General features: G+C 30.9%; 1 protein-coding gene and 1 long non-coding RNA gene across 2 annotated transcripts; both read right to left on the bottom strand.

Annotated features, from left to right (window-relative positions):
* Positions 1-2764: 2764 nt before the first annotated feature.
* Positions 2765-4037, bottom strand: LOC149896937 (uncharacterized). The gene is made up of 3 exons (XR_016458275.1): positions 3978-4037; positions 3810-3857; positions 2765-2966 (listed from the first exon to the last, which is right to left on the bottom strand). It is a non-coding gene; the product is annotated as an uncharacterized LOC149896937 (long non-coding RNA).
* Positions 4038-6090: 2053 nt separating this feature from the next.
* Arp2 (Actin-related protein 2) lies at positions 6091-15378 on the bottom strand. The gene is made up of 11 exons (XM_090117220.1): positions 15217-15378; positions 15021-15131; positions 13366-13437; positions 12694-12837; positions 11901-12003; positions 11140-11246; positions 10369-10518; positions 9363-9488; positions 8635-8787; positions 7712-7840; positions 6091-6378 (listed from the first exon to the last, which is right to left on the bottom strand). The coding sequence occupies exons 1-11, from the start codon at positions 15262-15264 to the stop codon at positions 6337-6339; spliced, it is 1185 nt and encodes a 394-aa protein (XP_089973346.1). The 5' UTR covers positions 15265-15378; the 3' UTR covers positions 6091-6336.
* Positions 15379-15604: the final 226 nt, after the last annotated feature.

Genomic DNA, 15604 nt, shown 5'->3' with positions numbered 1-15604 from the left:
TGCGACATGCGCTACACAGACCAAACAGTGAAGAGACGATGTAATAAAAGTTTCACTTTAAAAATGTGTGCGTGTACTAGTGTACACATGTAAGAAGTGAAACTTCTTTATGACCTTATTTTTCAAAAAATAATTTAGAAATACGTCGAATCACGCGTGGTAGGGATAAGAAAAAGATGGCGCGTAACGGAAAAATGTCACGCGTAACGAAAATGTTACACTAATTTTTTTTTCAACCCCGATAAAGAAGTTTCACTTCAAAAATAAATAAAAAAGAATAAAAAACCGGATACCACCACATGTAGTTATAAATAAGTTAATTTAGTTAAGTTTTTTTTAGTTATTTGTTTACGTTATTGTACAAACATTATACTTTTTGACGGGTTTAAAACCAGTTTAAAAACCGGTAACGTGGATTTTTTTTCCTCGACGATACAATGGTTCTGAAGTCACGTAATTTTTTTTTTAATTGTATGTATTTATAATTTTAGCGGAAATTGTTGAAAAATATTCTGGTAATTTGTTTGTAAAATATGGTATAGTATGTACTATCTTTCGAAATAAATTATTATCATAATATGTATTAAATAAGTTAAAAAACGGTTAAAATGAAAACCAACTGAACTGATCTTTATTTATAAAATAAAACAATATTATTACTCTTACCTACAATTTCATTTATTACAATTATTTATGTAATTTATAAAAGGTATTAAAGAAAACCTTATTTCTATATTAATACGATACATATTATTTACGCTACACCCTGATTTGATTTGTTTTAATGATATTTGCCTTAAAACCAACTTACTCGTAGATAATTATAGTTATTTAAAATCGATATTTAACGAACATACAAGAGCAATTTCGAATGGCACGTTTACATTTTGTCGTTGCGATATTTTATCGTAGACTTGGCTTTATCGACGCTTTATACCAATTGTATTAAATACCTATTTTATATACAATTAATTGTCCCATTTTTGAAGTGAAACTTCTTTAGAGTAAAATTTCAAGGTCGCGTCATGGCAATACCGTCACGTCATGGAGTAAGACGCCGATTTTGGTATCTTTGAATCTAGCCTAAGAAGTTTCACTTCTGACACGTGTGCTTGGCACACACGCTCTTTTTCTGTTTATAAATGTACAATTTTGTGTATAAATAGATTATTAAAACCAATCATACAAATATAGCAATAAATATATAAAGCCTTATTGAAAATTGTAATCATTATATTATAATCTAGTTTATTCAATGAACAAACACCATTCGTTCAACGATTGTTACTTTACTTACATATTGTGTGATGTAAAAGTAACTTAACATCTTTAATTTAAAAAAAAAACTTGTAGCTGTGCCCTCTGGTCTAACACACATTTATATCTTCTTATATATAAAAATGAATCGCAAAATGTGTTGGTAAGCGCATAACTCGAGAACGGCTGAACCGATTTCGATAATTCTTTTTTTATTATATTCCTTGAAGTACGAGGGTGGTTTTTATGTTTATGAAAAAACGTAAATATGTACCACGGGCGAAGCCGGGGCGGACCGCTAGTGATAAATATATATGTATTTGAGACACTACAATCTCTAATTTTACAATGACGTAATATGTAATTACATACAAAAAAACTCAATTTCATCCTTCCTCTTCAGTCTTTTTCATAATATAAATATAGATAAAGACAAAAACAGGGTTTAATTTCGAATTTAATATGTAAGCGATCAATTACCCAAAAGACACAAAAATAATCATAATGCTACTCTAAAATGTTATTGTTATTCCGACCGATAATTTTTCACACAACACATTATTCTACAATTTCACATAAACTTTCTTGTTTCTAATATTTAAATAAGTCGTACAATATCAATTACTACTTAGGAGTTTTCAACAAAACTAAAATATGAAGTCTATATCAATGTCACGATTTTCTAAGCATACAGGAACAACGATATTTTTGTCGTAACAATATCGTGTGAACGGATGGTGACGATAATCTGTAACATCTAGTATATGTGTGAATAATTTTAATTATATTTAGTGTAATCTATTTATTTTGTAATTATCATTACTTAACTCGGTAAAGCTCAAATGCTTAAATAAATTTTTTAAAATCGATATTTTTGTTTTATTGTCTTCCATATTTTTTTCCTTAATTTTCCTTTAGCACACTTAATCTTATAATATAAAAATGAATCGCAAAATGTGTTGGTAAGCGCATAACTCGAGAACGGGTGGACCAATTTCGATAATTCTTTTTTTATTATATTCCTTGAAGTACCAGGATGGTTCTTATGTAGAGAAAACATAAATATGTACCACGGGCGAAGCCGGGGCGGACCGCTAGTTGAAGATAAAAAGATGAGACAATCTTTATATCTTTGTGAAAGAAACCATGGGTTTTGAAAATTCAGAATAGGTAAGAGCTAGCGCGCACGAGCAACTTTGTCTCCGCAACTATTTTGTCTCTCCCATCAATTTGTATGGGGAGTTGCGTCGCTACGTGCGCGCATTTTCGTACTAGCCCATGGGTGGAGAGACAAAATAGTTGCGGAGACAAAGTTGCTCGTGCGCGCACTGTCTAAGGTGTATACTAAATATCACCAAAATAGGTTCAGCGATTTATTGCATATATATAAAGTAATATACACAATTTTATAAGTCAAATTCTCTTAATAGGAAAAGGAAATAAAGTACACTTTAAAAACGATAAATATTTATTTCTAAAAAATCGTTTACCATTTTCGACTCATGTTGTTTCCTTGTTAACGACTGAAAATAAATTATATAGATATTATTATAATCTTGTTTAAAAAGCCATCATCAAAAACAAGAATTGCAATTGGCAGACTGAACATTTATTTTAGCAAAAGGTCAAACTTTTTTTCACCTAAAATGTTGCTCTCCAATACAGTATTTCTTCAATGGCGTCAATATGCAGATTTTTGCTTTTTGAACCTAAAATGAATACATAAAAAATAAATTATAGCCACAGAATATAATGAAAATTAAAAGGTCGTTTATTTGGTCGATGTGCGGTTCAGGTACCTACACTTCAAGAAGTCAAAAATATCTGCATCGATTGAGCGCAAAATACAACACTATTTTTATTTATTGTTATTTGCGCATCTACTATGAAAATACATCTACAAACACCGATAAATATTGATCTACAGACTAGTCTCGACTAATGGATTCACTTCGATACATTTGCTACCTAAACATTTGCAAAAAAAAGTTACGCATCACAATTTTACGACAGCGCAAGAGTTACATCACAGACTAATAATAATATACTACGGTTACATTAATATAACCGTTTACAATCTTGCGGCGACATTTGTGTCGTTTCACACTATCTTGTAATAATTTAATTAGGTCTCAATATAAAGTAGGTAGGCGAAAACCTAAAATTATTATACTATCACAAACAGTAATAAGCTTTTAGCTGAATACTATGAGACCATTCATAATGCCACTGTTGTCGTCGTTAATTTAAAATATACGTACTGTGAAAATATTATATAGTTTCAAGTTAATACTTACAGGGGGGCGAGCGGGACTGGGTCTCTAAAAAATTGAGGTTCTTGTTAGTTCTTGTGCGATGAACAAAAAAATATGAATGTTATTCAACATATTTTGGTATTATGTGCTTACCCGTTTCTTATGTGGAGGAGTAGGTTCCTAAAAATATATTTATAAAGGATGTAATTTTTATACGATTAATTAGGTAATAGGTAATATTTGACCATGTTTGATTGATTCAATTTTATTTCTTTTTTAAGACGTTACAATACTCACTTCATGGTAGGCTTCGTGATATTCTTCCGCAAACTCGGGATCACTAACCTAAATAAATAAATAAGTAATAATTTAGCCGCTGTTTAGTTACTCATGAGGTCGAAAATAAACTATGGAAATAACATTAAAATAGTAGTTATATACAAGATTTACTACAAAACATCTTACCAGACCATGTACGTCATCATCTCCATCATCAGTGTGACGATATGGTGGAGCGCGATACTGTAAAATTGTAATAATGCTATATAATTAAATTTAGGGTACAATCCGCATCGTTTCAATTAATTTTTTCTTTTTTTATCAGCATCTAACTAGGTGCTTGGTGTACTAGACCTGAATAAATCTACTATTTATATATTTATAAATGAAAAAGGCGTTTCGACGACCCGAATAGTTAGTATATGAATAGCATTGTTAAAACGTAAATTACGTTTTAATAAAAGTTAGGCCAGTAGTGGCTCGGCAGTTTAGGACTCCGACAATAAATGAAAAAACGACAAGAATAATAATTATGTATTATATTAATCAATAAATATAGACGAAATCCGTGTGTCCTACAGTAATAAATATAATTTGAAATTTTTGAAATTTGAAATTTGTAAAGTTATTATGTACGGCGCAAGGTTCATATAGGATAAATCGGGTTTTAAATCCGATGTAACCAAAGAACACTAAAATTACTTACTGCATGTGAATGCGGTCGCTGTTCTCGTAACATTACTTGAGATAAACCTCCAACAGCAAGACCAATCAAAACCAAAATCATAAAAAACCTAGTCATTATAAATTGAATGCCCAAATACGCAATAATACAAGAACCACCCTTATATACCTATGTAATTAATTAAATTATTAATTGCAACACATTGCTTTGATTGCCAATTTTCACCTTATAATTAATGAATTTTCATGCTTTTTGATAGAGTAGGTAGGTATATTGGTCCTTAACTAGTTTTAATTTGAAAACTATTCTATGATCGTGATTCGTGAGTTCTCAAGTTTGACTCTTTTCGATTTTCTCAATTTTCTTATAGGTTTTCTTTACTCTATAGAATATAGATGCTTGAAAACTACTCTAGGAAAGATGGTTCTAGCTAGTGGCTACATATTTTGTCAGGTTCTGGAGAAGATCTATGGGGAATCACGCAATGCAATCTAGTTAAAGATAAAAGATATCTGTTGAGATATTTTAAAACTCTTGCTCTTTTAAGCTGTAAGGTATTCGGTACACACGTTAATATTGTAGTTGTAAAAGTAAATCAATCAAGATTTTAAACAAATTTTGATATGAAATCTAATAATAGCACTTTTGAAATATAGAGGTACTTACATGGATTCAAAGGTAAAATTAACACATGTCTGTTTTTTAGAACATTATAATTTAGTAGTACATACTAAAATGTATGATAACGTATGGTCATTAAGAAATTAAAGATTTTAACGGATTTTAAACGCGATTTATTCATTATTTTTTATTTATTTTTTTTACATAGAAATAGTCAGGCATTTGGTAAGTAGTGATGCAGTCTATGAAAGGGCATGCCTGCCTAGATAGAGCCTATTCATTTTATTCATTATATTATTATCCCGACTATCCCGACGTTACGCACACATACACACACGCATCGAGCAAAAAATCCGTTAAAATCTTTAATTTTTAAATTTAATACTCGCATAAAATAAACACTAGAATATACAACGTATGCATATTTTTTATATAACTATGTATACGATCATTTATAAATAATATTTATCTATACTAATATTATAAAGGGGAAAGGTTTGTATGTATGTATGTATCATATGTATGGTTTTCACGCAAGAACTACTGGACCGATTTTGATAAAATTTGGCACAGATAATCTTTAGACCCGGAGAAAGAACATAGGCTACCTTTTATTGCGAAATATGACCGCTAGTTAGTCATATACAGTACAGGCTTTTGAATAAATAGGGAAAGGAGACCACAATAAAAACACCAAAATATCATTAAGTATATTTAATTCATAAAAAAGTCTTTACAATACATTTGAAATACAATTTTCACTTGAAATAATACATTAAATGCAAATTAATACAGTCTTCATGTCTGACCTTGAAAAGATGAACAAAAATTCATGGATTTATCTTTTAGACATTATTTAAAACAAATAAAATTTCTTATAATAACACCAGTATTGAACTTGAAAATGCAAAAACTAACACAAAATTAAGTCATGGAATTTTTAAATAACACAATTTTTAAATATGTATGTATGTATGTAAGTATGAATATAAAATTGTTGTGACCAAATCGATATTTTTGTAAATTTCATACGATTTCTATCGGATTTCAATTTACTTTACATGAAAATTTTAAAGGTTCATATCTTTTGCATCGATTCCTATAAAAATTGGTGGTCAATAGTTAATTGCATTTTTCATAATTAAAATGGAATAGACTGTAGTTATTTGTTCTTAGAATAAAATAAAATTAAGTAGACGTCGATATAACAGTATATAATACAATTGATACTACATTGGCTTAACTCGCGCGAGGTCCCAACTTTCGTAGACAGCCAAGACCCTGAAAAATAAAAAAATATTTTAAAATTTTATACAGATGAAGAATAATCACACGTGTCAGAAGTGAAACTTCTTTGGTAGGATTTAAAGATACCAAAATTGTTGCCTTACTCCATGACGCGGCTTTGAAATTTTACTCTCAACACGCCTTGTGAATATAATTTATTAGTTTTTAGACAAAGCGGGCGAAGCCGCGGGTGGAAAGCTAGAATAATATAAAAATGAATCGTAAAATGTGTTGGTAAGCGCATAACTCGAGAACGGCTGAACCGATTTCGTTAATTCTTTTTAAGCTATTGCATAGCTTCTATCACGGGCCTTGAGCGCGGGGACCGAATCCAGAAATTCCGTAACGAAAAAACCTCACGCTCCCCACTCCGACGGGCGCGGAGGTGTGGCTTGAATGCATAGCATGCAATAGCTTTACCGCGGCAGTCCCCGAGTGACACACGTCTTTTTTTATATAAAATACTAGCTGTGCCCCGCGGTTTCACTCGCATTACTCCGCTCCTGTTGGTCTTAGCGTAATGATATATAGCTTATAACCTTCCTCAATGAATGGGCTATCTAACACCGAATTTTTCAATTCGGACCAGTAGTTCCCGAGATTAGCGCATCCAAACAAACAAACTCTTCAGCCCAGGGCCCCATAAATTCAGAATCCGCCCCTGTCATTTATATTATTAGTAGAAAGTAGGATAGGATAGGATGTGCATCTTTACAAATAAATGTATTTTCTTTCTTTCTTTTAAAGATCTATGACGATCTACGACGACATAATATTCAAAAAACATGTTTGTCAAATAGTGAAATGATGTCCTAGTTGTGTAATTTTGTGATTATTGTATAAGAGACCATTATTTTAATTGTCTTTCTTTTATCTAATATTTAATTATGAATTTATTGTAACACGCTTTAAATAACTGTAAGCTATATCTCATTGTAGTAGTAATTGTACACATTTTGTTGGGTTGCGATCTGCTCCCGAAATTGATATGTCGCCTATGGGTCCGGCAAGATCGTGACCTGTTGTGTGTATTTAATTTAAATAAATAATAATAAATAAATATTATATGACATTATTACACAAATCGACCTAGTCCCACAGTAAGCTCAAAGGCTTGTGTTGTGGGTACTAGGCGACGATAAATATAATATTATAAATACATATATAGATAATAACACCCAGACCCAAGAACAAATAATTGAGTTCATCACACAAATATTTGCCCTGACCGGGGATCGAACCCGGGACCGTCGGCTCAGTAGGCAGTTGCTTTACCACTGCGCCAACCGCGTCGTCGAATAAATAAATTAAATTAAATTATAATCACCTGTTCCTGATACTCCTGTCGTGTGAGCCAGAAATTATCTCTGTTCTTGCAAACCTCCGCAAGTACAGCGCCGCCGATGAACACCATGTCCTTACGTCGCGGCGGGTCTTCGATGCGGATCTTGAATTTCTGAACGAATATGCGTAATAATTAATGAAAAAAGAAGATTAATAATATTACACATATTATTAATTAATATTAATATAATAAGAGTAGAATTTAGCATTTATTGTAATAGTGTGTAGTAAAATTATGAACGTTATATCATGTGCCTTCTATTTTGGTTTGCATAATGTTATTATTACATAATGAAATATGATGCTTTAAGTGTCAAGCTCATATTTAATTAAATGTTTAGTGTCTAGTGCATAGTGTTAAGTACAGAATATGGAGCTTCTAATTTAGTGTTTATTTAATATATATATTTATTGTATAGTATTTATAGATCTCTAAATAGCATCTATTATGAAGTGTTTAGTTTTAAGTGTATAGTGACAACTGACAAGTATATAGTGTGTAATATAGTGTGTGTGTGCAAAGTGTTTATTATTTTATACTAGCTTTCCGCCCGCGGCTCCGCCCGCATTTTCAAATAAAAACCCGTTCCCGTAGGATTTTCGGGATAAAACCTATCCTATGTCCTTTCTCGGTTATCAAAATATCTCTATACCAAATTTCATGCAAATTGGTTCAGTAGTTAAGGCGTGATTGAGTAACAGACAGACAGACAGAGTTACTTTCGCATTTATAATTAGTATGGCTATCGTGTATACCTTAATATTTAAGTGCTTATGGTTTTGTTTTGTGTATAATATGTGTTTATTCTATATTGTTTAATTAGTGCCAAGTGCTTATCATTTAGTATATCGTCTTAAATACTTATTATTTCATGTTTATTAAGTGTATGTGTATGTTACACCCACCGCCAGTTTATCACAATCATTCCTCAACACCCTCTCTAGATACAGCTGTTTAATTTCCCTCTCAAGTCGGGAAGGCAATCCGGGATACATAGTAGAACCTCCCGATAGTACTATGTGCTTGTATAGCTCATTGCGCATGTCTATGTCTGCTGCCTGCAAGAAATTTATTTATTTAAATTTTTTTTTATCTGTTTGTATGTATCTTTATTACTGATAAAACTCTACTAAGGGCCGAATTTTCAATTCTTGGATAAAACTTATTCGTAAAATAATGTATAAAACTACCATTTTAAAAACGAATTCTAATTGCCCGTATTTGACAGTTTACGTGACACTTTAATATTATCGTGTAATACTTTATTGGACGGATAAGTTTTATCCAAGCATTGAAAAATCGGCCCTTAGACAGACTAGTGTTAATATGTCAATATTAATGATAGTTATTTATGATAGTTAAGATTATGCTAAAGTTAATAATTATAGTTACTTGAGTGTTTACAAATAAACATAAGTGTGATTTTTTAAGGAAAAAATAAAGGAACTCACTTTTTTATAGTTTTTTTTTAATGCAAAAAGTTAATTTTACCAACAGATGCCCCAAACAAATAATATACCATAATATATCTAGATTTAAATCTTTCAACGAAAACAATAATTTTTCTTAATACAGCAAAAATATAAACTAGAACATCATAATCTAAAATTCTATATCAAAAAGTTTCCCTCACCTGTATAGTATTAAACACAAGTTCAGCAATACCCTGACCTTCCACATTAATCAAATGTGGTTGGAACAAAGCTTCCGGGGCTTCGAACCTTTCACCGCCGACTTTAATCACTCGACCATCGGGTAACTGTTGAAGAAAGCGGGAAAATTCAGTTAAAAATAACGTTCAAATATATAATTTCTTATTTTTCTACATTAGTAATAAGTGTGGACCTACAGTCGACCCTTGGGGAACACCAAATTGTAAGAGTGAATAATTCTTATTAAATAGTAGAGAATACAGATGAATATGTGTTGATATCATTCGAAATTTACTGCACAAAAAATATAAACAGAAATGTAAGCATATAATTCATTGTGCGTGTGCGTTTTATAGTGTGGAATAAGTCAAATGCCTTGAAAAAATCAAATTTTATTTGTTGGTAAGAAAGCTTATGTTATACATCACTACATAGTATAAAAATAAGACGCTTTCGCTGTCCCCATTTCTTTTAATTCAAATCTGAACCTTATTCCTTACCATATAAGGTTCAACCAGCACCTCTCGTCTAAGTTCATCTTATCCTATATATTCCGTTCTAATTTCAACCTCATTATTTACCACATAAAGTTCAAAATTTCTATCATCTTTATATCTTTAGCTAAGTACTAATCTGCTGTATCTTTACCGTCCTAATCTAAACCTTATTCCTTACCACATAAGGTTCAACACGCACCAAAACAATCCTAACATATATTCTTTCGTTCTAATCTCAACCGTATTCCTTACCATAAGGTTCAACCAACACCTAATTTCTATAGCTTTTTATTGTAATTTGAACCTTATCCCTTAGCACGTAAGGTACAACCAGCACCTCTCCTCTTAGTTCATATTGTTCTTTACAATAGATATCTTTTGTTTTGCTAATTTTAACCTTATTCCTTACCACATAAGGTTCAACCAGCACCTTTCGTCTTAGTTCATCTTATTCTATATATTTCGTTCTAATCTAAACCTTATTCCTTACCACATAAGGTTCAACCAGTACAGTGGTTTCCCAAGCTAAACGTTGTTCTTGTTCAACATTATATCCAATATAGCAGAGTTTTTCCTTCATCATTCTGACTGTTTCGAAGTCGGCTGAGTGATTGAACGCGTAACCTCGGAGAAGGAGTAGCTGAAATTGATGGGATTTTTGTGTTTTTATTTATATACTTTCTTCTAATTTAATTTGGGTAAGAATTGTGGAAAAAATTAAAGATGAACCTACTAATAGAATAAATGCGATAACATCTCTTTCTGTTTGTCTGTTACACATAACCGATTTTTATAAAATTTAAAACAAGGATAAATCTATGTATAAGTAAAAATATAGTTATAATTAACTGCGGACGAAGCCGCGGGAAAAAACAAGTATTTCTGCAGCTTACTCGGTCTTTATCTGCTGGATAAAGCTACAACACCGCAAAGTATCAAAATCGGTTCACTGGTTTTCGTGTGAAAGAGTAACAAACTTACTTCTACAAGTATGGAATGCATTAATGCTAAAACTCAAACTCAAACATTTATTTATTGAAGTGAAACTTCTTTATCGGGGTTGGACAAAAATTTAGTGTAACATTTTTGCGTTACGCCGTACGCGTGACATTTTTGCGTCACGCCATACTCGTGACATTTTTAAGGTCACGTTTCACTTTTTACGTGTGTACTCTAGTACACGCATACATTTTTTTTTTAATTAGACTTCTTTTAGAAGCACTTTCAAAGGATTATATTTCGCAAAAATAATAAAAAATACCTTAATAAGATATCGTGTGATATCTCGCCCAGCGATATCCAACCGTCTAGTTAGATGCGGTAAAGCAAACTCTTCATATACGGGACAAATATGAGTCACACCATCACCTGTGTAATTTTAATTTATCGAAGTTATTTATAAATTTTATTTTAATATCGTTAAAACTATTGAAAAACATTTTAATAGCATTAAAACTATTGAAAATCTTTTACTTAGTTTTGAAAGCACCAAATTTGGTTGTAAGTTATAACTAAATGGTATTTGATGTCCTGTAATATTTATGTATAAATTTTACTTATGAATGTGTCTGTAAAATATGTGATTTTCGTTGATATAAATTTTGAAGTGAAGATTTATTTAGATTAACACTTTTAGGTATACTGTTATGAGTTCGTAACTTCCAAGTTAAAAATGTTCACTTCTCACAAGTTTTGTCTGTTATTTTTATCACATAATATGATTTTTCTTGTATTCCTATCTCTATATTTTGTGCTTGTTTATAAGTATATTTTATCACATAATATCTTTTTGTATTCCTTTATCCATTTATGCTTATTCAAGTAAGGGCCGATTTTTCAATAATTGCATAAAACTTATTTGTCGAATAATGTATAAAACTACCATTTTAAAAACGAATTCTAATTGCCCGTATTTGACAGTTTACGTGACATTTTAATATTATCGTGTAATACTTTATTGGACGGATAAGTTTTATCCAAGCATTGAAAAATCGGCCCTAAGAATTAATAAACAATTATTACCTGAATCCACAACAACTCCAGAAATAAGCCCTTGAGCGTACAGAGTGAGCACAGCTTGTATAGCGATGTATGCACTGTCGAAGCCGTACTTTTCAAACATTACCTATTAAATAAATAAAGTTTAATCATAATCAATTTTAACAATTATTAGATCCAATTAAATACATAATGCCTTAAATAGGCAGATTATAATATTATTTCTATGTGATTATAGGGCTTAAAAATTTAAGATTATATTTTATAAATAAAATACTATGTAAAAAATTTATTATTATCTATCTATAATACAAAAATGAATCGCAAAATGTGTTGGTAAGTGCATAACTCGAGTACAGCTGAACCGATTTCGTTATTTATTATTTTATAATATTCCTTATAGTACGAGGATGGTTCTTATGTAAACGTAAAAATGTACCACGGGCGAAGCCGGGGCGGAGCGCTAGTTAATTATTTATTTATTAAGCCAAAACAACAGTAAATACATACAAATCTTGCGAGCTTATATCTAGAAATATATAAATGTTAAGGATGTATCCACCAATTATAGGTAAGGACAATTCATTTTTAAGCTATTGCATAGCTTCTATCGCGGGCCTTGAGCGCGGGGACCGAATCCAGAAATTTAGTAACGAAAAACCTCACGCTCCCCCACATGCCCCACGGACGGGCGGAGGTGTGGCTTGAAGGCATAGCATGCAATAGCTTTACCGCGGCAGTCCCCGAGTGCTATCTTAAACTTACTTAAATAGTAACAACTAAATGAATATAACATAATAAATTATAAAATGAATACCTCAATCATCTTCTCCCTATTCTTAGTTGGGTTCATTGGTGGCTCGGTGAGCAATATCTTCGTCTCTTTGGGGTCTACGTTCATCTTGCTTGGACCGAATGTGTAGTCCCAAACGTGGCACATGTCCTCCCAGTTTCGTACCACCTAAGGAAATTATTTGGGGAGATTATTAATTGAATAATAATATATAATAATTATTTATAATTTTGGAAGTAAAATTATTGTTGGCTGCAGTGATATTTGTTGGGAATGTTGAAGAAATAAAATTGTTCTATATTTTTTACTTCAAACAGAAATATTTCAAAGTAAGATGACGATGACGATTTAACTAACATGAGCAAAAAAGCGCTAACTCATCCTACTAATATTATAAATGCGAAAGTTTGTGAGGAAGTGTGTGTGTGTTTGTCTAACTCTTTTACGCAAATACTACTGAACCGATTACAATGAAATATAGCACACATATAGAGAGTAACTTGGGTTAACACATAGGCTAAGTTTTATCCCGGAAATCCCACCCTATGCGGGTTTTCCTTTGAAAACGCGGGCGAAGCCGCGGGCGGAAATCTAGTATACTAGTAATTAAACAAAAATTCCAATATCAAATCTATCTCTTTTACCCATATAAATATAAAATATTTTACAGAAGTAAATGATAAAATTAATTCTTACCCCATTTTCCATAGGATAGCTGACTTCCAGCATTGAACGAAGTTGGGAGGCTTCATCACCAACCATTAAATCCTGAAAATTACATTATATTAGTACTTATATTTTAAAATTATCTATTTCAATCAAGCTATTAGTACTTTTAATATAAAAAATACAAAAACAACACTATTATTAATGTTATTTTTAAATGATATTTTTCAAGCTAAATTATTTACAAATTGTCTGTAGCCTAAATCTATATCTACACAAGTTTAATATTTAATTATTTAAATATCTATACTAATATTAAAAGGCTGAAGAGTTCGTTTGTTTGAACGCGCTAATCTCAGGAACTACTGGTCCTATTAGAAAAATTCTTTTGGTGTTAATTAGCCCATTTATTGAGGAAGGCTTTAGGCTATATATCATCACGCTAAGACCAACAGGAGCGAAGCAATGCGGGTGAAACCGCAGGGCAAAGCTAGTTAACAATAAATGAAAAAATTATAAGCAAGTACATTTGTATATATTTTATGTGAAGTGCTGTAAGCTCGTAAACTCTACATTCCATCCTTAACTAATAACGATATTAATTATTATGAATAATTACAACATTATTATTGTAATTATGACAAGTGGCAAATAAATAATCAAGCTATCTTCCTCTATGTTTACCTGCACAACCTCAGAGTCAAACGTCTGGCAAGCATGAAAGGTTTTTATGTAATTATTTTTTACTTTACAACCTGTATGCACTCTTAGAAGTTATAGGTAGTTTTTATAGTTAAATGTATGAGAAAATGATAGTTTTGATTGTATAAAACATCACACAATTAATAATAAATACTTACAGTATGTAAGCAGAATAATAGCTAAAAAGTCCTGTTTTTTTACATAATATTATGTAGCTTATTTTTTAATTTAAAGAGTAAGAATTGTGATTATAATACACAGTTCTTTTTCATTATACATTATGCAGATTACTTATAATTTTGTTTTAAGTTATAATATGACAAGGGAAAAATATCTAACACACATACAAAATTCACAGGCATACCCAGTAATAAATTTTAACAAAAAATAAATACACAATATACATATAAGATAGGTAATATACATGATTATAACAATATACATTAAAATAATTTTACTATTAATCTCATAAAGGTACTAGAGTAATTCCACGGTTTTAGTAAGTTTAGAAATTTATTCAAACGTAACATTCCTATTATGGTTTTAATGTTTATAACATGCTTTGAATGTAACACATTTTAAAACAAACATTTCCATTCAAGTAAGTACAATAACTTACTCTGACAACAATACCCTGAAAAAAGTTCAGATAAGTACTTGTAATATAGATAATTTTAATTTGCCTGAACATAAATATGGATTTTATTTGGAATTGATATTTGATTTGTCATTAAGAAATAAGCTTAAATTTAACTATTTTATTAAGTAAAAAATGTCATAGAACCTTTAGGTATAAAAGCAATCCAAAATACTATGTGTACTCAGGAATAGGTTTCTTCTAAAAGATATCATACTTACATATGAAAATTAATAATAAATGTTTTATTGAATTATAGGAATTTATTAAAAAAATATATTTGATGAATATACGGAATCCACAAGGAAATAAACGATCGTATTAATATGAAAACAATGATTCATACCTTGACATCAATTTCACCGATTTTGTTCTCTGCTCTAATAATCGGCCTGCCGACCATTGACGGAAATATGAAGGCAGGGAAATTACTTCCAGCGTATCCACACTTGACGAACTGCAAAACGAATTTCGATGATGAATCAATGCTTATCGGAAACAATTTACGATACTCCATATTTTACATTATTTGCCGTACTTACACCCGTGCCATTGTCACAGACAATCACTTTCCTTCCTTGGTCATCCATGTTGTTATAAAAGGTCTTTTTTACTTAAATTAAACTTAAAATTATTAATTTCACAAAATCGGCACCCCACAAATACAATCTACTGTACTCGGAAGTGACAGTTTTATGAAATCATAATTTGACAACGCCAAGTTGATACGGTAAAATAAATAAGAAATAGACTCATATTTCGTAGGAATTAGCGTATCATTTAGCTTGCATTTATTGTGCCGAGATGTGCAGCGACAGTGACACACCTCTATTTCTTTTGTTGCCATATCTAAAATAAATGCCTTATATAAAATATACTAGATGAAACAATTTCAATTATTTGTATATGTGAATACTTACAATACTTACA

This window comes from Colias eurytheme, chromosome 27, assembly GCF_061535395.1.
Source record: "Colias eurytheme isolate Ceu_HAF_F1 chromosome 27, ilColEury1 Martin Lab GWU primary, whole genome shotgun sequence".
Lineage (NCBI taxonomy): Eukaryota > Metazoa > Arthropoda > Insecta > Lepidoptera > Pieridae > Colias > Colias eurytheme.
Note: the sequence above shows the minus strand (reverse complement) of the source record. Positions and strands in the feature narration are given on the sequence as shown.

What these genes read in the sequence shown, in the direction of transcription:
- Arp2 (XM_090117220.1), bottom strand. Translation starts at nt 15,264, where the DNA reads ATGGATGACCAAGGAAGGAAAGTGATTGTCTGTGACAATGGCACGGGT. An exon ending in TCACACGATATCTTATTAAG is followed by an intron (nt 10,519 to 11,139) that starts GTATTTTTTATT and finishes CATCAATTTCAG; the next exon opens with CTACTCCTTCTCCGAGGTTA. An exon ending in TTGTGTTTAATACTATACAG is followed by an intron (nt 8,788 to 9,362) that starts GTGAGGGAAACT and finishes AATTTCTTGCAG; the next exon opens with GCAGCAGACATAGACATGCG.